This window comes from Callionymus lyra, chromosome 10, assembly GCF_982586985.1.
Source record: "Callionymus lyra chromosome 10, fCalLyr1.hap1.1, whole genome shotgun sequence".
Lineage (NCBI taxonomy): Eukaryota > Metazoa > Chordata > Actinopteri > Syngnathiformes > Callionymidae > Callionymus > Callionymus lyra.
In genome coordinates, this window is record NC_141827.1 from 11,546,060 (window position 1) to 11,568,515 (window position 22,456).

General features: G+C 40.0%; 2 protein-coding genes across 3 annotated transcripts; one reads left to right on the plus strand and one right to left on the minus strand.

Annotated features, from left to right (window-relative positions):
- Positions 1 to 4,945: 4,945 nt before the first annotated feature.
- Positions 4,946 to 14,338, minus strand: cdc42 (cell division cycle 42). 2 transcript variants are annotated; one of them, XM_087801755.1, is made up of 6 exons: positions 14,239 to 14,336; positions 11,533 to 11,673; positions 11,366 to 11,438; positions 10,824 to 10,933; positions 10,500 to 10,697; positions 4,946 to 6,145 (listed from the first exon to the last, which is right to left on the minus strand). In XM_087801755.1, the coding sequence occupies exons 2-6, from the start codon at positions 11,635 to 11,637 to the stop codon at positions 6,056 to 6,058; spliced, it is 576 nt and encodes a 191-aa protein (XP_087657881.1). In that variant the 5' UTR covers positions 11,638 to 11,673; positions 14,239 to 14,336; the 3' UTR covers positions 4,946 to 6,055. The 2 variants fall into 2 exon arrangements, with proteins under 2 accessions (XP_087657881.1, XP_087657882.1); XM_087801756.1 differs by lacking the exon at positions 4,946 to 6,145 and adding an exon at positions 8,085 to 9,687 and having other exon boundaries at positions 14,239 to 14,338.
- Positions 14,339 to 17,956: 3,618 nt separating this feature from the next.
- On the plus strand, positions 17,957 to 22,419 carry LOC148070330 (bile acid-CoA:amino acid N-acyltransferase-like). The gene is made up of 11 exons (XM_087800588.1): positions 17,957 to 18,053; positions 18,490 to 18,699; positions 18,802 to 18,901; positions 18,968 to 19,158; positions 19,227 to 19,402; positions 20,081 to 20,197; positions 20,260 to 20,345; positions 21,114 to 21,207; positions 21,268 to 21,348; positions 21,426 to 21,561; positions 21,642 to 22,419. The coding sequence occupies exons 1-11, from the start codon at positions 17,996 to 17,998 to the stop codon at positions 21,740 to 21,742; spliced, it is 1,350 nt and encodes a 449-aa protein (XP_087656714.1). The 5' UTR covers positions 17,957 to 17,995; the 3' UTR covers positions 21,743 to 22,419.
- Positions 22,420 to 22,456: the final 37 nt, after the last annotated feature.

Below are 22,456 nucleotides of genomic sequence, written 5' to 3' on the forward strand. Positions count from 1 at the left end.
AAAAGTGATTTTACAATTACAATAAAAACAATTAAGCCCCCTTTACCTATTATAGCAGAATTGTTTTTCGGTAAATTTAGTTTTTTTTATATATATATATATATATATATATATATATATATATATATATATATATATATATATATATATATATATATATAAAAAACTAAATTATATATATATATAAAAAACTAAATTTACCGAAAAGCAATTATATATATATATTTACCTTTTCACAACTCCAACATTATTTTATTTTATTTCTTTACCTCTTAAAAACTCCAACATTTAAATACATATATATATATATATATTTTTTACCTTTTTTCAAAGCTCAAATTCTTTCTTTCAATTTAATATATATATTTTTTTTATATATTAATTGGTTTTTTTTACCTCTTCAAAACTCCAACATTTAAATATATATATATATATATATATATATATATATATATATATATATATATTGAGGAGATAAAAAAAAAAAAAGAACAATTAATGTTGGAGTTTTGAAAAGGTAAAATATATATATATATATATATCAAAAACTCCAACATGAAAATACTTTGCCTGTGGATGAGAGCGGCACTGGGGGGAAGGCTAAAGAACCCCTAGGTCTGCCAGGAGGACGCACACTCCTGCGAAGCCCGGACAGCTGCTGTTGAGTCTGTCTGGCTTGGACAGTGCGCTCAAGTGCCTCCAGCGCTGCAGGTCCAAACAGCTCCCCTGGTTCCACTGGAACACTGCGGGGGGTCCTCCTGCAGGGTCACAGGCTGCTCTTGGTATCCCCCTTCTGGCCAGGGAGAACATGGTTTCCACTGCCGCAGCTCACCATGGCGCCTCCCCGACAGGAATGATCTCCTGTCTCAGCTAGAGGGCCAGATTTGGCATCCAGACCCTCTTCGCCTGCAGCTATGGGTCTGGCAGCTTCAGGGCCCAACCCGCTCCTGACAGAGTGGTCAGATGCTGTCTGCGATACTATACTAAATGCCGGGGCGCCTTCCACCCGGCTGCAGTATGCATGTAGGTGGCAACTGTTTACTGCATGGTGTTCAGACAGGGGTGAGGACCCTGTGCACTGTTCAGTCCCAAAGATTCTGAAGTTCCTCCAGTCACTTTTGGAGAGTGGCCGGTTCCCGGGACTCTGAGGGTATACGTGGCAGCCATTTCCTCTCGACATGTTCGGGTGTATAATGACACAGTGGGGTCCCACAGACTGGTGTCCCTCTTTCTAAAGGGCGCGTGGCGATTACGACCCCCCAGTTGCACAGTGTGCCCCAGCATGGGATTTGCAACTGGTGCTCGACGCTTCATGTCTGCCTCCCTTTGAACCCCTTTGGCTCAGACAGAGCTGAAGTGGGTCTCTGCTAAGACTGCCTTTCTCTTTGCCATTGCTTCAGTGTCGTGGAGCTACATGCCCTGTCTGTGAGTGAGTCATGTCTGCGGGGGAGCTCAGATGGCTCAGGGGTTACCCTTTGGCCAAATATGACCTTTCTCCCAAAGGTTCTGTCATTATCGAACCTCAACCGTCCCATTCAAGTGGCACAATTTATTCCCCCGGAAGGGGAAGACAGGTTTGGACTGCTGTGCGGGCTCTGAAGACCTATGTAGCTGCGACCGCAAGTATAAGACAGTCGGACCAGCTCTTCCTATGGTGACCCTAGGAAAGGCTGTGCTCTTTCCAAACAGCGACCGTCTCACTGGATCGTGGATGTTATTACCCACGCATATAAAGGAAGTGGTCACCCCCTGCCATCCGGGGTCGAGGTGCCACTCTACCAGAGCGATGTCTACATCATGGGCGGTCCTACGCGGGGTACCCCTGGGGGACATCTGTGAGGCAGCGTCATGGGCCTCACCAAGCACTTTTTGCAGGTTCTATCGGGTGAACGCTTCCTCTCAATGAGGTATGTACTGGGATTCCTCGTGACTTTGTTGTTATGGGTCATCCAGTGCTTGAAGCAGTCAGTAAGGACGAAATAGAATGAAAGTTACGGATGACCGCCAGAGCGTTCTATTACTCAGAATCCTTTGCGAGAAGATTCATCAGGGGTCAAAGGTGACTTTGTTGGTATTAACACTCGAACAGCGCATGCACAAGATGGATACATTCAGTGCTTGAAGCACTGCCTCTAGTCATCCAGGACTCATAGAACCATAGTTATATAAGTAACTTTCGTTTGTAGTTGTGTGTCAGAGTCAACACACTGACATAAAGTTTTACCGTTTAGTTCAGGAAAGTTGGACTAAATGTTCCGATGAAGTGTTTAGTTAAAGTGGAAAACAGGTTGACTTCTGAACATTATGATGTTACCTCGACCTCAGTCGGGCAGAGATGTGGTACCACCGGCAGAGTTACTCTGCTTCATTATATTACCTCGTCCACAAAATGTGAGCAGGAGATGTGACACGTTCGGGATGATAACGTCCGATGTGCGGTCTGAAAATTTGAAACTTTGCAGACAAGTTGTGTCGTGTTAGAAGCTGGATTTTAGATTTGCACCTACATTCTTCCTCAATCTGGTGAAACAGCCCCAAATACTGCTCAACTTCGAAATCAGGTAATGAAGGCATCATGTGGTGCACGCAGGGCGGGGCCGATTAGATGACCTCTGGATGACCCTTCCATACCGCAATCCAATCAGATCGCCTTATTACTCACGTGACCATGTTGTTGTGTTGGGCTTAGAAAAGTGCCTCATGTTGCTCACGTTTCAGCTCTGAAACTATTTCTTAATCAGCAAGAACAGACAAAATCGCATGTTTCGATCAAGCTAGTCTCGCTAGCGTCGGCTTTCGCTGGCCATGTGGATGATGATATGAAGATGGGGCGGAGATAGCAGGGACCAATCAAGGCGCTTCTTCCACAGTTGGGAAGAATTTTCGAATTCCAAACGGAAGCGGGTCAAGCGATCCCGGACTATTTTTTTTTAGGGTAGCAATGTAGGAGCACCTTGTAGAAATAGTATAGGCACCCAGGCTTATTAGTTTCACTCAAAAAATACAATATCCAAGTGTTTTGAAACTGTTTTCAAACAACTCTCCAAGCAAGGAATGTTTTCACTTATCATCCAAAATTAAAGAGGGCGCTATTGAGGACATTTTTTAAATGAAGCACTCTCCTTCTGATCAGAATAATGATGGGATTCTTCATCCAGGTAGTATCAGCGGGAAATAAACACAAGAAAGCCAAGAGTCTGTCTTCGTGGGGATGTTAACCGGACGACACACCTGGATACTTTACTTTTACTTTTTTCGGTGCAGCTGACGAGGTGTGTGTTTGCATTTGTGCTACTTGTATCTTTGAGCCAAAAGCAACATTCCATGTCAAAACAATTCTTGCAGTGACCAGTGTCGGCGTCAAAACACGCGGGAGGTTTAGACATGAAGCGGAGAACACTGGGACCTCAGCTATGAGAGACAAATAATAAATAATATCATATAGTTATAAGTCTATAAAATCATATTGTCGTTTTTTTTAATAATATTTTTGTTTATTATGGTGGAAAACAGGTATTTGTTTAATAACAAAAGTTAATCTCAATACTTTTCTATAAACCCTTTGTTGGCCATAACAGGTGAAATTTTCTGTAAGTCTTCACACGCTGTTTTTTTATTTACTTTGGCCAATACCTCTATGCAGATCTGCTCTAAAACAGAGACCTTCAAAGGTTTCTTACCAAGCCAGTCCTTCGTTGCATAGGCGGTGTGTTCGAGATCATCTTCATGCCGAAAAACCCGGCCATGTTTCATCTTCAATGTTGTTGCAATAGAAAGAGGTCTTCACTCAGAATCTCACGATAAGTGGCCCCTATTAATTCCTGATACACCCATCCGTGGTGCCTCCCCCCTGTTAACTTCCTCTCCCATCTTCTTGCTGGTCCTTGTCTCTGGGCACCGCCAGGGTTCAGCCTGGTTTTTGTCGGGTCATGGCCGGCTCCAGTGTTTGTTTTTTTTGCCCCGGCGGGCCCGGTATTTTGTGGCAGCTGAAGGGTTTTTCGCTCGGAGCAGAATGACATTGCAGGTGAGCATCTGAGCTGCAGAGTGATCCACTGTTTCTTAACAATGCATAATTCTATGTCTTATTATAAAACATTTTCAGGTCTCCTTGACACTGATCCATACTTGGATGGTCAAGGAGTGGCAGGATTCTGCTTCTGTGTGGATCAGAACCATTGTAGAGTCGACCTTTTTTCCCCCCCTTTGTCAAAAACGCGAAGTGGGTTTCTTTTAATAAAAGAAAGAAATGATATAAAACTGTGTTCAGTTTCTGTACCGACGAATAATCGGGATCTGTTATGTTCTTGTCAAGTTCCAAATTACTGAACCTGCCCTGCGACTTAAAAGCAGGTGACAATGGTGGTGTTTGTAAGTCTGCAGAACTCTCAGTCTGCCTGACCAGAATCCGATATATATCAGGCAGTGTACAAATCGAATCAGTAGACGTCGCCCTCTGCTGGATGAAAACCATCACATCTCAAAATCATGTATGCAGCACAAATTTGATCTTCCAATAAAGAAAAATCTGTTTTCCAAACTTAAATTCTGGTGCTTTAATCAATCCTATAAAGGTTGTCATCTTATGGCCGTCTTTAGTTTCAGAAAGACAGGTGAATTTTCTGATCCACAGGTGTGAAGCCCATCAGCTCGAGTCATTAAAACTGAATCAGTTGTTTGTCTGTTTGAGCCAACAAGGATTTCAGAGGAACCCAAATTAACAACATGGCTATCAGACGAGACCCAAACCACTCTGATCCTCCTCCGATGTAACTTTCTACATCTTCTTCTGCCCTCGTGCAAGTCATCCTATCAGAGGTGATGAGATCAAGCGTGTGATGGATGAATAAATAAAGATTAAAAACAAGTGAAATTGACAGAAAACCTGACACTGTATTGAGCGTAAGACACCGGCACGCTGGAAAAAATGACGAGCAAACGTGGTAAAGGCAATTAAGGTATAAGTTTAATATTTTTTTTAGAATGCATATACAAAGAACAAAGACTTTTAGACAAAGCATTTGGTTTTGCACCAAACAACAACAGGTTATAGTAATTATAATGATGTGGGCTGGATGTCGACCCGACTCTAAGCCACCGGAAAAAGAAAAGAACCAACCAATCCAAAAATATTAAACAGTCTGTCTGCCGTCAAACATGACTCAATTCTAACAATCACAGATTTCCATGGTACAAACGTGGCAGGTGAAAGGTCAGATAAGTCCTGAATGTAAAAGGGTCTGAAAAAACCTTGAATATACTTTTGACAAATGGCAAAAGATTAGGTAAAAACACATTGAGCCTACATAAACATCCTGGCGACTCCTTTAAAATCTAATCTAGCAGTGAAGATGGAGGCCAGGAGGGGTCGCTGCAGCTGTGACTTGAGTGGAAGCAGCAACAGCTTCCTCCACTCCCCAGCACATTCAACCATGTGAGGCCCCTGTTGGTCCCCGAGAACGCATGGAGAACTCGCCTCTTGTCCTCCTAACACTGTTCACAGTCCTGCCACCGACAAGGCAAACACGAACCAGCACTATGGGGGCCTTTAGCTCTTTGTGCAACTCCAAAGACTAGTCCACACGGGCCCTCGCAGAACTGGATCGGAGATGTGTGTCGTAGCCCTGTGGAGTCTAGGACGAATACTATTGCGTCCTGTCAGCGCCACACTGTCTTTTAGTGGTAAAGAGCTCAACTGTGTTGAATAAATATCTCTGGGGAAAAGAGGGGATGTTGGCTGATTAGAAATTTAATTTTTTGATTCCATCACAACCGTTTCAAATGTATCCGTTACATTCTTGGAGCGGATTTTTGCTATTGTTTCTCGAGCTTATTGAAGTCTGGATTTGAGTCATTGTAAATTCCAGGTAACGATTCCTTTTATTGCAAAGAATGATGGGAAGCTTGGCGGCTGCTGTCTTTCTTGTCCGCCCTGTGGAGGACAAGTGCTCAACTAGCATTAGCAGAGTAAGGGAAGGAAGGGTGTGTGTTCGGTGTGTGTGTGTGTGTGCATGTGTGTGTGTAGGCGTTTGTGTGCGTGTAGCAAAGCAGGGACATCTCATAGCAAAACACATTTGGGCTTCTTCTTGGGCTCAGGGGGCTCCAATGCAGCCAGTATAGCCTCATCAAACACATTCTTGAGGCCTTTCTGTGAACACAAACACACAAACAGATTGATAAAGGGGCTGCACACTCATGCAGACGTCAAAACCAAGTCACAAAAAAAAGGTGCAAAGGAAACGGCAGCATTCAACAGATGTGTGGATCAACTGCAGGAAGTTGTGACGGTTGTTTTAACGCTTCTCAACCTTTGGAAGTCCTGCAACAACGCCTGAAGCAAAACACTGTTGAATATCAAACTTGAATCATTTTGTAGAACTTCTGTTTTTTTAGCTTAAACATATTGTTAGAAATGGATCAAAGATCATCGATACGCAGTGAAAGTGAAGTTTGCGAAGAACTCGGATACAGAGATCAAACATGAGCGATGATGAACAGGACATCAGTATTTGATTAGCAGCAACAAATGATGCATCTTTAGAATTAAGTTATATTTCACCTGCCAATTAGATTCTGTTCAAACAAGAAATCTGTTCATTCATATTAACGTGGCATCAATGATAATTCACTGTAATCAAATATACCAGATCTTTTACGGCATCTATCATATGACCTTGATTAAGTGTCTTGACTTTAGTACAGTCCATGTCTGTTGTAAATAAGGCCATAAATTGCAGCTATTTCGACACATAAGTTGCAAAACCCAGTTACTCTAGTGTTGAGGAAGTCACCCACAGTATTCATGTACAATGTCAATCTGTATAACCTCTCGCTTGATTCACAAACTTCAAAGTCTTTAGTAACATGCAAGTACAAAGATAATCTTCAGAGAAATGTCCGTTACAAAACACTACATTTTGTAAGATACGTTGCCGAACAATCATTCAGTTTGTAAGATGAAAAAGTATTTCCGTCGATTGTTTTCAGACAAGCAGGCTCTGCAGTACCACAACTGTGGGTTCAAGAACTACATACTGTGGTATAATTAATGATTTCTTGCCCTTTCTTCAGAGAATATAATGATGACACGAAAACATATCTTCCACTCATGGTTAGGTGAAGCTATTGATATACAAACAACTGTGTTTACCGTTTTTAAATTAAAATGACTAAAGAGAGTACTCAAATGACCCTGACCAAAACGTTTGATCCGTTTATTTGTAATTAGTTTGTGTGTAAAAGGTCAGTGAGTTTTCTGGACTTCTGACAAAGGATCTGCGAGAAAAGCTAATTGAACTGCATGGAAAAGGAAGGGGTGTAAAAAGACATACATCAGGAATAGAGAATGCCAATCATAAAGGTGTGGTGGATAACGAGGGGCTCAGGTAGACCAGCAACTGCCAGAAGACATTTTCGAAACGCAAAGAAAAATCCACAAATGACTTTCAAGATGCACAACAAGGAGTCATTTGAAGGAGAATAGGCTGTATTGTCGAGTCAAGTAAAAGAAAGAAAAGGGGAACTCTTCAGCCACAACCACAAAAGTTACACTTAGTCACGAGTCAATAAGACCTATGATGAAAGGAACACCATTCCTAATGTAAAAACAGAGATGGATCGCTGATGTTTTGGGGATATGTGAGCTACAAAGGAAAAGGAAACTTGGCCAAAATTGATGGCAAGATGAATGCAGCATGTTAACAGAAAAGACTGAAATTTGCCCGTAAGGTACGCATGGGACATTTTTGGACATTCCAAGATGACAATAATCCAACACACAAGGCCAAGTCGAGCAGAACAAAGTGAAGGTTTGTGAGTGGCCTTATCAATCTCCTGACCTGAATATCATTGAGCCACTGAGGGGAGATCTCAAACATTCAGTTCATGCAAGACAGCCCAAGAACCGGAGGCTTTTTGGCAAGAAAAATGGGCAGCTTTGCCGTCTGAGAAAATGGAGACCCTCATACACAACTACCACAGAAGACTTCAAGCCGTCATTGATGTTGGGGGCAATACACGGTATTAACAACTTTCAATAAGTGTCATTTGGGTCCTTTTGTCATTGTGATTTTAAAAAAAAGAGAAAAAAAAAAGTAGTTAACACAGGTGTTTGCCAATAAATGGCTTCACACAAACATTAACCATGAGTGGAAAGGTTTTTGTGTCATCATTTATATTCTCTGAAGAATAGCCAAGAAATAATAAATTATATCAGGGCCTGTAAACTTATGAGCACAAGTGTACGCACCAGAAGTTGTTTGCAATTTGATCAATCAACCCTGAGTTATCCCACATGGAGAATGGTGCAGTAGAATATAAATAGGCCTCATCAATAGAACACAGATTACATGAAAACATGTTTATTGAAGGAGCTGGGATGAAGTGAGAAACACCATCAACATGATTATTGTTATAGTGCAGTTCATCAATCATACACCAGAGTTTCAACTAAGGTAATATCTATCATTGACATGCAATTGTAAAATAGGTTTTAATTTGAGCAATCAAATGCTTCATGTTTTATCCATCATTGTTAATGGAGGCGGGACTAGATAAGCTTTGAGCTTCTCTCGCCGCTTTCGGGACATGCATCTAATATGTGAACTATGAGGAAATTATAAAAATGTGAACCAAACGGTCATGCCAGAAACAAACAATTCACTCGGACAGTCAGGATTTCAAACATATTTTGTAAAAGACACGTTAATACTAACGTAACAGGTAGTAGGTAATTATATAACATTAGTCCAGGGTCTAATCACAGAGATTTCCGCATAATATCTGCACTTTAAGTGATGGAAATAACCTGCTAGCAAACAGGTTTGGCTCACTGTGCATGTCACCATGGTAACAGAGTTGGAGAAGCTTTGTGAAACCAATATGCCCGAGCTACCCTTCACTTGCGGGAAAACCAGCTCAGGGCTTTGACTAAACCTACTTTCTTGAACGGGCCTTTGAACATCTTATCTAATATTTGAGTTCTTGAAAAGCCATCGTATTTGAATGAATAGACCATAGTCCCAAGAAGGACATAGGTTGTTGGCCTAAAAATGTACATTCCTGTAACCCCTTTTTAATAGGAAAACAAGAGCACCGTTCCTGCTCATTGGCAGGAGTTTGATGGAAGGAAAGAGCCGAAGGGTGATGAGTCTTTAATCCTCTCACACAGAGATTTTCACAACTCATAATAAATAAATTATTCAATCTGGACATAGGTTACAATACATGTCCCGAGGTTAACAAAATAATAGTTTCCTGTACACATCACATTGAGGTTACTTAATAGATGATCAGGTCTGTCCAGAACACCAACTATGAATGTCTATCCAACTGTACAAAAGCTTGATCAAGTTTGGTAGTGGAGACGTTACGCTTCCTCTCATTAACCAGTGCAGGATGAAAGTGGAGGAAGATGGAGCCGACATGACTTCCTACATCCTCTTGTAAGCTACTCTGCTGACAGAAGGGATGGATCTGCCGAGGAATGTTGTACAAAATTAAAAAAATTGAAGGAGAAAAGAGAAGCCGGAAAGGTCTTGTTTTACGCTGCAAACGTGGAGTTGAGCACATGGAAAGAAGGATAATAGTCAAGGACAAAGTTTAAAATAAACAGCATTTCCTCTGTCTCTGCGTCTCGGGTGGCTCGAGGGCAGCAAGGATTGCCTCGTCAAAAACATTCTTCAGCCCTCGCTGCGATGAGAACGAGAGGGAAGAGAGAAGGACTTGGATTAGCAGATTGAACAGAGGGGTAGGAGGTGGAGGAACGTAGGGGAACTATTGAAGAAGCGTGAAGACATGCCGAGTGAAAGAGGAGGGGCGCGATTGTGCAGAAGTGCAGCGACGGAATACGCCATCAGCAGCTGTGCAACAGCTTAGCAAGAGAGAGGAGGAAGGAAGGAGCAGAGACTGGAGGCAGAGGCTTGACCCTAGTCACCAGTATTGTTCTGTGTCTGACGGATCTTCCTTCTAACAAAACAACTCAACTTACTGAATTACACTATGTTGGTTTCCTTATGTTATAGTTTAGACTGTATATTGTTCTTTGCTGTCGTTTTTCCTTATATTTTATCACATCTTGTACTGACATTGACTGTGGTCAAAAGGGTAAGAACTTCACACAAAGAACAATAAATGCCTTCAACCTTGAATATTTGTGTGAATGATGAGACTATTGCATCTTCAATTTAATCTGTTGCCATTTAAATGACTTCTGGGGCTATTCTAATATGTACACACCATACCAGATCATCTTCAGATTTCTTTAAATAATAGAATTAAAGTGAAGAGGTCCTCATAAACGCGTAGGCTGCTGGCTAGTTGTGAAAAACTCCCTCCGTGACTCAAAAGGTTTCTGTAAATGCATTAAGAACGTGCATCACAGTGCACCACCTGTTTGTGAACTTGCATGCAGAAGCACCAACTCCACATGCATTACTGCAGGGAGACACTGACATGCGCCGTTTCCTCCACTCATTTCCTGTGTGCATCTCCACTAATTTTACCTGTGTCAGGGCAGAGCATTCCACGTATTTCACAGCCTTGAGGTCTCTCGCCAGCTTCTCCGCCATCTCTGGTGTAATCGGTTTCTGCTTGTTCTTTGCCAGCTTCTCTATAGTGGAGGGGTCATCCCGCAGGTCAATCTGTGTTCCGACTAGCAGGAAGGGGGTCTTTGGACAGTGATGGGTGATCTCTGGAACCCACTGGATGTGTAGAGTAAAAATTAATGAATAATTTACATTAAACAAAGGTGTAATTTGAGCCAAGGCTGCTTGATAATTAAAAAAAATAAATCTACAATGTCAAGTTAAGCAAGGAAAATGGTGTACCTTTTCTTTGACATTTTCAAAAGAGGATGGGGACACGACAGAGAAGCAGACGAGGAAGACATCTGTCTGAGGGTAACTCAAAGGTCGTAACCTGTCATAGTCTTCCTGACCTGGAAACAACATCAAGAGCTTAAAACAACTCAAACACTCTGGTGATTTAAATAAATATACGCATACATTCAAATCAAGCCATTCATTAAAGGGCAACTAATGTGTTGATCTTGGAGCTTTATGCGTTTAAGCCCCTCCCACTAAAAAAAACACTTCTGGGATGAACTCTTGTTTACCATAACCACACCCACTCTGCTGTGATTGGTCAAACATCAAGGAGCGAACCATTACTATGTCATAATAGACTCTGCTCTCGTAACCTCTCATTCGCTGAGATTTCAGATGAACTTTATAAAGTAATAACTTCAACATGGAGCAGCGTCAGGATGAGGGACTTACTGCATCTTGAGGAGGAAGATCTAACAAAAGTTGTCCTTTAATTCACACAATGAAAAGATAAAAAAATGACTAGTATGTTGAGTGCTAAATACCTGCAGTATCAAACAAGCCTAGTGTGTAAGGCTCGCCTCCGATCATTACCGTAACAGCATAATTATCAAACACCTGAAAAACAAACGCAAAAAAACAACAATAATTTGCACATAAATGCATTAAAAAGCAGGAAAAGTGCCAAGAAATTAAAGAACAATGCACTTACTGTAGGTACATATTCAGAGGGAAACTTGTTTGTGGTGTATGAGATCAGCAAGCAGGTTTTACCCACTGCACCGTCCCCGACTACAACACACTTTATGGTCTGCATAGTTGAGCTGCACAGTCTCCCCTATTCATTCAATACCTGTAGAAATAAAAAAAACAGTTTTTAAAACAGAACAGATATGGTAAATACATTGTTCACTTAAGATAATATAGTGATCCACAACCCACAGGGAAAATGTTTTTCCACAATACATTTCCTTGAAGTTTTGTGTTAACTACAAATTTCAATAATGGTTTGATCGTTTTTGTTTGCCCAACTATAATTGGACTAGGATATCCATGTTCCTCTATTAATGGAAAAAACTACCATAATGAAATGACTCATATTTCAGCGTTGAATTTGTAAATAACCAAGACTTTTTCTTTCAGTACTTGCTTTACCACGAAGTTTATCCTAATCACCTGAGAAATGTACATTTCAATCCAGAAGCCTTTGGTTGCTCTAGTTATTTTTAAGGAGGTTAATAAAACCTTTGCTTTGGTTCAATCATTTAATGTATTTAAAGGTTGCCATCCTTCCATTTTAGACTTGGATTTCTAAAAGAAAGGTAACTTCTCTATATGCAGTAATTGAGGGAGAAATTGCAATCAGGATATATAAAAAAAAATACTTCTGATTGACAGGTCACAAAATTAAAAACCACAAGTAGTGATGAATCATATCCGAATTATTAATATCAGGAAGTCCATTTTTGAGCATCAAATCCACCTTCCTCATCTGCCAGACACCGGAAACGAACTGAACAATTTCCCAAATGAGATCCCCAATGGGATCAATAAATTGTATCTATATATCCATCCATCTATCTAAACCCGGGTATCATGCATTAGTGAATGCATACATATATGGGGCATGTTCTTAAAAAAAATGCATCGTCTTTGCTATGTCACTTTCTGAAATGACGAAACGAAACCAAATGCAAGTCACACAAAACACTAGGAGAAGGATCAAACAAACTCTAGGCACTACTCATAGAACATAGTCATTGTGAAGTGCGGCCTGAAAAGGTTTCTCCACATTCCAAGTGAAAAGAAACATGCAAAGCTATGCCTGAGGCCCCAAACAAGTAAACTGCTGCATACATACGTACGTACGAGTTTGTGTATGTATGCGTTCATAAAATAATAACCGAGTATTTTCAAAGTGAGCGCGTAGGTGTTTGTTGCCGCTCAATAAACGCTTAAGGATGAGGAAATTACGTTGTGAAGAAAAAAAAAACGGGCTGGTTAGTTTAGATTGTTGCGAGTTGAGCCCGTCTCCTAAAGAAGGGAGAGTCTTGGCCGGCTTGATAGGCAGAAAAAGTTTGTGTGGTTTCATTTTAACACGAGTGACAGCATCAATCAGATTAATGTTTTGATCGAATTACAAATACCACTTTGGAGAATGGGGTAAAAACAGAAAACATCAATAGATGGGTTGTGACGTGCCTGAAAGATCATCAATGTTTCTAGCAGGTTCGGTCATGCGTGTAGAACGGCCAGCAAGCCATGATCTGCTCTGCAGCAGATGTCACAATGTGGCCGGAGCACTTTCAACATACTATGTGACTCATTATTTTTACACACAAACATGTATTTAACCCTATTGTATTGAGAAATCGAATGGAATCAAAATTACTTTAGCGAATAGTTGCATTGTTCGCCAACAAGTATTACTATTTCTTAAATAAACTTAAGAATTAAAAGGAAATTGCTAGAATCACCTTACTTGGCAGTAATAAAAAAAAGAAATGTCTAAAGCAATTTCATTTTATTCATCTGTGAATGGTAACAAGACAGGACAACATTCGGGAAAGGACAAGTACAAACCAGGCAATAATACCCAGGTGTAGAGAAGAAACATCGCACTAAATCCGAACTAGAATAACTAAGGAATATAAATCGATTGACTTGAATATGAATAAAAAGGCTCACATCTAAACTGCATTGAAATCATTCGATATACAATCGTGGGGACAGACGTTAGTTTGAACTTCTGAAATGACAAAACCTTGAATGATAAAAACTAGAAGGTCTTCCTGAACATTGAGCCATATATCGAAGTATAAGCGAGTTTCTGGTGGTAACTACAGCTAAGAAGGTACAGTTAGCTTTGGTGCGGGTTCTTCTTCCTCGGCCTCAATTTCCCCAAAACATTTCCTGCCGGTCATTTTGGACCGAACTATTGCTGTCCTCGCACTTGGCCCTGGATGGTGACCCATAAACCATCGGATTACGTTTTGATTTTTGACGATTTCCCCAAAATATATCAGTGTATTTTACGTGTCTGTTGCGCGGCTAACAACAGCTAGCTAGCTAGCTAGTACTTTGCGCGACTAAGCTAGCTTGACTATCACTAGCGGGACTACTTCTGGTTTCACTAACCGAACATAGGTTAACATAAAGAACCACTTGAATGTAAGATAAAAAGATGACATTGTTTATAAAATATGAGCGATTTTATTCACTCGTACATCTCCGGGTAGTCGCCGATGTTTCCTCGGGTGTCTGACCCAGTTCAGCCCAACAGATGCGGAGCGTATTCTAGATACATTCAGAATCTAAAGCGCTCCGTGTGGCTACGTTTGAGTAAGTATTTGTGTCTCAAAACGTTTTAACCATTTTTCATTAAAAGATGTTGAAAACCACTGTTTTGCTCGCTTACCGTGTTCACTATTGGCGTCTTTAACGTCGGGCGTTGGCAGCTCCGCGCTAGGGGCTTCCCGAGCTGCTCGACAGGGACAGTCAAAAGTTACGTCGCGGGGACATACGTCATCACGCACGTTTACGTCAATTAAAAACCTAAAGCCCTCACATATTTAAGGTAAGGTAAGGTAAGACTTTATTGATTGAAATTGTTTTTTTTCCAATAGCCACAGAAAAAACAGCAATTTTTCATAAAAAATAAATCAAAATAAAATAATAACAAGAACAAAGAGAAATAAAGAGAAAGAACAAGATGATACAATCTAAGTCTAAAGATAAAGATAAAGAACATAGATCAAATAAAAATAACAAAGACAAAGGATACAAAGACTAACATAGAACAGAACATCCAGATACTTTCACTAATAATACTAGAAAAGAGTGCATCTCCGGACGAAAATGCAGTGTGAATGCTGATTCACACAATTGGTAGTACCGGAAGTGTTAGTAGTGGAATCAGTAGAAGTGGAACTGGTAGTGGAAGACGTAGTTAGATTAGTAGTAGTGGAATTAGTAGTGGAAGGAGTAGTTGAAGTAGTAGTAGTAGAAGTAGTAGTGGAAGTAGTATTTGAAGTAGTAGTTGTGGAAGTAGTAGTAGTGGAAGTAGTAGTAGTGGAAGTAGTAGTGGAATTAGTAGTAGAAGTAGTAGGTTACAGTGGAAGGAGTTTAATGTTGAGTTGAAGAGTTTCCCCATTGAAATGAACGGGGGAAAAGGGTAGAAAAAGAGGAATAAAAGAAATAATGGAAAAGATAAAAGAGAACTTTTCCACAGACTATACACCAACAAAGAGAAAAACTCAAATTTCATGTCACCTCTGGGTTTTGAACCCAGGACCTCAGTCATCAAGAGCAAGGGTCAAACCACTAGACCATTAGGCCATGACACAAAAGCCATATATATATCTTCACAGTATTAAGCAATGGTTCCTGTTTTTTCATTTTGTCTTTGCGTTCTTCATAGGTTCTAAAAACATTGTTGTCTCAGTGCATCAGTGAATCTGTGATCCATCGCAGGGTCTGGTTGAGGAAGTCATGTGTTCAATTATCCACGATTGCTTTCACCTGATCAATCGTGTCATCTTGGTCTTGGACGCTCTTGTTTGGATTCATCAACTGTTTACTTCTGCTCCAGGTTCTTCTAAAAGGAACTTTTTCCTGCTCCAGCCACACTGTACTTTATTATTGATCTGTTTTTACTTTCTCCACTGTAGTATTACTTCAACTGTAAAGTGTCTTCAGATAACTTTGTTGTGATAACACACTTTAAATTAAATTATTATTATTATTATGAATTACTCTCAGTACTAGTACTACAGGTACTCGTAGTAGTATGAGTACTCGTAGTACTAGTACTCGTAGTAGTACTCGTAGTACTATTAGTACTTGTAGTACTATTAGTACTCGTAGTCGAAGTAGTATTAGTATTCGTAGTACTCGTAGTAGTACTAGTATTTGTACTACTCATAGTAGTACTAGTACGTGTATTACTCGTAGTAGTACTAGTACGTGTATAAGTACTCGTAGTAGTACTAGTACTCGTAGTAGTACTAGTACTCGTAGTACTAGTACTCATAGTAGTACTAGTATTAATCATAGTAGTAATGGTATTTGTGGTACTCGTAGTAGTACAAGTAATTGTAGTACTCCTAGTAGTACTAGTATTTGTAGTACTCCTAGTAGTACTAGTATGTGTAGTGGTACTAGTATTCTTAGTAGTACTAGTATTTGTAGTACTCGTAGTAGTTCTACTACGAGTGAAGGAGTAGAGGATTTTTTAAGTTGAAGAAGTGGAGGAGTGAAGGAGTAGAGTATTTAATGAGTAAAGTAGTGGAGGAGTGAAGGAGAGTATAATTATTAGTATAACTATAAGTATAAGTTTAACTATAATTATAAGTATAACTTTAATTTTAAGTTTAACTATAATTATAAGTATAACTACAAGTTTAACTATAATTATAACTATTAGTATAAGTTTAACTATAATTATAAGTATAACTATAAGTTTAACTAAAACTATAAGTATAAGTTTTACTATAAGTGGAGGAGTGAAAGGGTTGAAGAGTGGAAGAGTGGAAGAGTGAAGGAGTGGAAGAGTGGAGGAGTGAAAGAGTGAAAGAGTGGAAGAGTGGAGGAGTGAAAGAGTGAAAGAGTGGAAGAGTGGAGGAGTGAAAGAGTGAAAGAGTGGAGGAGTGAAAGAGTGAAAGAGTGAAGGAGTGGAGGAGTGAAGGAGTGGAGGAGTGAAAGGGTGGAAGAGTGAAAAAGTGGAGTGTATATATTCATTTTACTCGTCTTAATTTAATGTTTAATGAAAGAACGGAAAGTGATTTGACTGACGAAGATCTCTTTTTGTTAATATACAGTAAAGTGTGACGCCATCATGTCGGAAGTGCCTCTGAAGTCTCTGCAGAGAGTGGTGAAGACCGCAGAGAAGATCATCGGGACACCACTCCGCCCATCCAGGACGTGGCAAAAACACACTGTCTGAACAGAGCCCACAGAATCCTGTCCGGCTCCATCCACCCCCTCTATGGACTGCTCTCTCTCCTGGCGTCTGGCAGAAGGTTCCGCAGTATCCACTGCAGAACAGAAATATTTAGAAACAGCTTCTTTGCTCTGGCCATCAGACTGCTGAATGAAAATATGACTTGAGCTATGCACTATTTAAAATATTATGTATTTATTCTATTTATAACATATTAGCACTATTGTTAACTTATTTGTTTATTGTACTTTATATACATTAATTATAATATGGAATATTTTATGTTATTTATTTATTCTGTTTATACTATATTGAACTATTTTTAACTTATTAATATTTATTTTTAACTGAGTGCTGTTAACCAATACTGAAGCTCGGTTAGAGGGTATAGCACCAAGAAGTAGAACCTCTGAGTTATTTATTCATAACTTCAGGTAATACAAGTACAAAACCCTCTACTCACATCACCCAGTTGTGGCTGGTATTCTTTGCCTTATCTGGGCAATGGGGGTGTATGCAGCTGGGTGGTAAGTTCATTGAGCCTTCTTAGAGATTCTTAAGGATTAACCAATAGCGAAGCTCTGTTAGAGGGATTCACACCAATCGTATGACCTTAAGTTATGATTAGATAATTCAGGGGTTATTTCAAGTTCAAGTTCAATTATTTTATTGTCAAATATGCATGTATCAAGACATACAGCACAAATTAAATTGTGGTCACTAAACAAGCGACGTCTTCACGTGAGCCTGAAAACATTCCGTTGGTGTGAAAGTCAGACCAGGAATTGACAGAAGGACGGATGCTTTGAAAATGGTTAAATTGACAAGGATAGTCTTTTTTTAGTATACATGTTGAATGTTTGCTAGAAAGTGTCCTTCACTCACTATTCATGAAAAAAATTCAAATAAAAAAAAACAACTGCATCTACTTGATTGATAAGGTTATGTGTAATAAACGCCATTATTATTGTGATAAAGTTGTTGCTATTTAGCTGAACAATGGAATCACATTTGGTGAGAACAAGTTTGTATTGATTAAAACACAATGGGTTCAGTCGGGGTAAACAGGTCAGCTAGAGATTCCTTGCCATTACATCATTTAGAAGTCCAAAGTTCCTCAAGTAAGTCACCTAGAGAGTAGACTTCTCCCGCCAGCCTCTCTCTCCTGTGCCTGGCCACGTTGAGTCACAAGAGCTTCATAACTCAGCTAAGGTCTAGCGTAAGGTCCAGCCTGATGATCACAATGATAACGACTCGGGTTAAAACGCTGGCATTCCTGCACCAACAATTTGGTAAGAAAATACATTCATATATTTTCTTCCACCATGACTCAACAATTTGAAATTTTGATTTTCGAATCCTCTTTTAATGCTATTGAAGCAATGTCACATTAGCCCAGAAATAGTAGAGATGATTTTTATTTAGTATTTTAAGATCATTGAGAACGTTTCCAGCTTAAAAAAAATCATAATAAGAAAGTAACATCTAGGCTTAGTCTTTCTTTAAGACAGCCCGTCAATGATTTACCAAGTGCCTTGAATGAATGATTTATCTTCTTGAAAACATCAACGGATTGTTTGGAGGTAAGAACAGAGATCATTCCATTCCGTCAGTCACCAAAATAAGGTGTTTCAATCCCCCCTGACTTTACCATGCTATGAGTATATATATTAAAAAGATTTCTGCAGAGGCTTTGTAATCGTGTAAAACATTACCTTATTTCCACAGGCTTCCTTCGAAGGCACAGCAGCAACATCCTCGCCCCATTAGTTTCAGCATCACCTGCTCGGGCACTAGTGGATGAAACCATTAACATTCAAGCGCATTTCCTGCCTCCCCACTTTCCGGTGACTTTCAAAAGCACATTGAAGAGTGAAGATGGAGACCAGTGGGAGGCGACTGCTCACTATATCACCAACTCAGAGGGAAGTGTCTACTGTGAGTCGGCATGCAAGCTTTTTGTTTTTCCATCCGCGTTCAGCTTGATTTAGCAAATTCATAATGATCTAAACCAGCCCTTTGTCTGCTGTGTTTTGTCAGTGGCACATGGACATTCGTTAGGTGGATCCTATGTGGGTTGTGAACCCATGGGACTCTTCTGGGGGATGGAGCCTGCCCCGGGGTCAAGAGAAGGCTTAAGGTTGGTTGACATTGAGACAAAGAAGAGGAAAGTTGTCAAGGTCCAAAAACATCTTATGTTGAACAGATTGAGGAAGAAAAACATTGAGACTCCATACCTGGTGGACATCTCTGTCCATGAAAGTCATGTGACATCCAATGAGACGCTGAGTGAAGCGCTGGCAGGAGTTTCTACCGAGCGAACATATTTGGCTCCAGGAGTGAAAAGAGTGGAGATTCGTGAAAGGGGAGTTGTGGGAACTTTGTTTCTTCCTCCTGGTGAGTGACCATTACCTGGGAAAGTAGTAGTAGTTTTCCTTTGATAAAAATGTTATTGCTTTTGGCAGGGCCCGGTATGTTCCCTGCTATCCTTGATTTGTGGGGAATGGGAGGGGGACTCCAAGAATATCGCTCTGCCCTTTTTGCATCCAGGGGCTACGCAAGTCTGTCTCTGGCCTATTTTGGACATAGTGATCTACCTGGTCCACGAGATCGCATCAACGTTGATGACGCTTATTTTAAGGTAAGGTCATTATTTTGAATTCAGAGGTCATTGATTTGTTTAGTCCAACTTCTGGTCTTGATGAAACGGTTAGAATAACATTATTAATAACATTAACATTACATTACATTAGGAAAAGTCCTCATAGCCCCAATAATCTCAACCAAATCACTGCTTCCATTTACCAAGAGTAAGAGCTGTGAGTGTTGCCACGATTGGAAAGGCCTGTGTATCAACAGTGTCAACAGGTTGGACAGGTTGATCAGGAGGGCTGGCTGGATGGACGATGACAGTCATCCTCTGAACACTGTCATCAGTGAGCAGAGTAGCAGATGGAGCACGAATGCTCCTCCCCAGATGCAACACTAATAGACTCAGGGATTCATTAATTCCTCGTTATATTAGGCTGTTTAATTCTTTGTAGTAGTAGTAGTAGTTTGTTCAATGATCTCCTCTCAGCAACTGTCACCAGTGAGTCCAGCTTCATGCCAACCACAGAGCCAGCCCGTCTGATCAAATTGATCTAATCTATAATAATATATAATGTTTATCTAATCTATATTAAATACATTGAGTCACTTGTTACAATTAAATAATACATTTATAATATGGAGATTAATCATATATCAATTATTATAATTATTAATCATTTGTTATTTAATTTGCCTTTCATGAGTTTCCCTCTTCAATTTGTTCCAGACAGCATACCATCTTCTCAAAGATCATCCACAGATCTTTTCTGATAGAATTGGGATCATTGGTCTCTCGTTCGGCGTCTACCTGACGCTGCGAATAGGCATTCAGCTTGGCCTCAAGGTAAGGATAACTCCTCTATTCTCTCACTTACTCAATCCTTACTCTCATGCTCTGGATTTCAGCCTTCCTGTTTAATTGGAATCAATGGTCCGATTGGGAGTGCCATGGATCTACCAGAAACTGACGGGAATAGAGAACCCTTGGCAAAGTAAATGTCAATGACTGCGTTTGCAGCCTTTCTGTGTATTGTTTATATGTTCTCCCCGTGTTGCATGGGTTTACTCGGGGCGCTCCGGTTTCCTCCCAAAGTCCAAAAACATACAGAGGTTGATTTGGAACTTGAGGAAATTGCCTGTAGGTATGAGTATGTGTGTGAATGGTTGTTTGTCTTTGTGTGCCCTGGGATCGACTGGGGTCCCCTGCCTCTCGACTGAAGAAGTTGGGATACGCTCCAGCCCCCCTGCCTCACCCATAAGGGAATAAGCGGCAGAAAAATGATTAAATCTCTGGTCTAAGATACCAGTCCAAAACATCGGAAAGGCTTGAAAGAAGATATGATTTGAAACAAGTTCTAAACACTGCAACATGCCTCATAATTATTTTTTATTCTTGGTGGTGACTGGTTGAATTATTTTGAGAGGTATTTTTCTATGATTCCATTAATTTGGTCATTATTGATTGTTAATAAAAAAAGAAACGTGAAGCAAAAAAATACCTGAACTAAACCCCTTTTCTTTAATTTCCCCAACTTGCAAATTGAGATATTGGATTCCTATTATGGCACTGAAGTGAACTCTAAAACTCATTTAATTGATAGATTGTGGTTGCAAATGTAAAAATAAAAGTTGCATGTTCATTCTAGCTCCAGTTCCCACAGGAATCCTTTTGTACTGCATGAAAATTGTCAGTTGACATATTCTGATGCCTCCCTTGTGCTGTATGATGATTAATAATATATGAATCTGCTTCTGACCAGCGATCAGACCCACTGGAGGTTTGATGAAAACGGTCATGCCAGTTTCAGAGATGGATCTTTGCCTGCCAACTTTCTACCACACAGGAAAGTGAAGGTGAGGTATGAAGTGGTCACACACTCGTTCTTTGATAAGAAATGTCATTTGTGGTTGCAGATCGAAAACCTTAACTGTCCACTGATGTACATCGTAGGCGAAGATGACTTAAGTGCTTCCAGCGCAGAAAATGCTTCAGCGGTTGGTCCAGCTATACTACAACTATTGACTTCCATGTCTTGATCCGGTATTGATCGAACTTTTCCTCTGCTTTCTAGATCAAGGAGACCCTGAGGGACGCCGGCAAATCCCACATGTTCACCTGTTTATCTTACCCGGGTGCTGGTCACCTGATTGAGCCGCCCTACACACCAAATTCAAGAGTTTCTCTGTGGCAGGTCAAGCCCCAAAAAAGTGAGGCACACAACAAAAGTATTAACACATTTCAAACGTCATCCAGATTTATTAATACTGAGTTGTGCATGTCTTTGTAGTCTTTACTCGGTGGGGGGGTCAACCCCAACCTCACGCTGCCGCACAGGAGCATTCATGGAAGCAGATCTTGGATTTCATGGCAAAACATTTAAGACATTGACATACTGGTGCTTTTTGTAAATGACAATGGAAACTTATGACAGCGATAGAGATCAGATTTTAAAAAGTATATTTAGTCATTAAATTCGAACAAATATATTAATTCATTATCCATTAACCCACGTTAAAGGCTGGAAGTGTCAAATCATGTCAGTAATATTATAGTTACATTGAATATTTATGTTAAAAAAATGTTTTATATTTAAATGGAAAGATTGAAAAAGGTCTACGAAAAATGTTGAAATAGATGTTCGTAATATTTGTTTCTTTCTTTAAGTACCATATGTATTTCTTTAATATACTTCTATGCTGAATCACTGAAGCACGAAGCAGCTGTAAGCATTACCTGAAGTCAATATTTACCTTTAATTCAGGAAGAGAAAACATGCATGCCTCAAAAACAACATATTGTACACTCATGTTGTAAGCACATTACGCCGAGAAATGTACTTAATCATAGTAGGAAACAACACGCCTTTAATATGTATAAGTGATGCATAATGATTTTATTAAACTCGAGGTCATTCATTTACAAACAACTATGCAATTTAGTACTCATATTCCATAAAGTAGTTGCATTGGTTTCTATTAGTAACAGCTACATGATTTGCTATGATTTAAAATGAGTTTTGGTACAGGATTCTGTTGCATTTGTAACATGCTGCAGGCACATGCACACGTTTGCCATTAACTACTGTAACAGTTTGGGACGAAA

What these genes read in the sequence shown, in the direction of transcription:
- cdc42 (XM_087801755.1), bottom strand. Translation starts at nt 11,637, where the DNA reads ATGCAGACCATAAAGTGTGTTGTAGTCGGGGACGGTGCAGTGGGTAAA. An exon ending in TTGAAAATGTCAAAGAAAAG is followed by an intron (nt 10,698 to 10,823) that starts GTACACCATTTT and finishes CTACACATCCAG; the next exon opens with TGGGTTCCAGAGATCACCCA. An exon ending in AATGCTCTGCCCTGACACAG is followed by an intron (nt 6,146 to 10,499) that starts GTAAAATTAGTG and finishes TTGTGTTCACAG; the next exon opens with AAAGGCCTCAAGAATGTGTT.
- LOC148070330 (XM_087800588.1), top strand. Translation starts at nt 17,996, where the DNA reads ATGATCACAATGATAACGACTCGGGTTAAAACGCTGGCATTCCTGCAC. An exon ending in CTCAGAGGGAAGTGTCTACT is followed by an intron (nt 18,700 to 18,801) that starts GTGAGTCGGCAT and finishes GTGTTTTGTCAG; the next exon opens with TGGCACATGGACATTCGTTA. An exon ending in TTGATGACGCTTATTTTAAG is followed by an intron (nt 19,403 to 20,080) that starts GTAAGGTCATTA and finishes AATTTGTTCCAG; the next exon opens with ACAGCATACCATCTTCTCAA.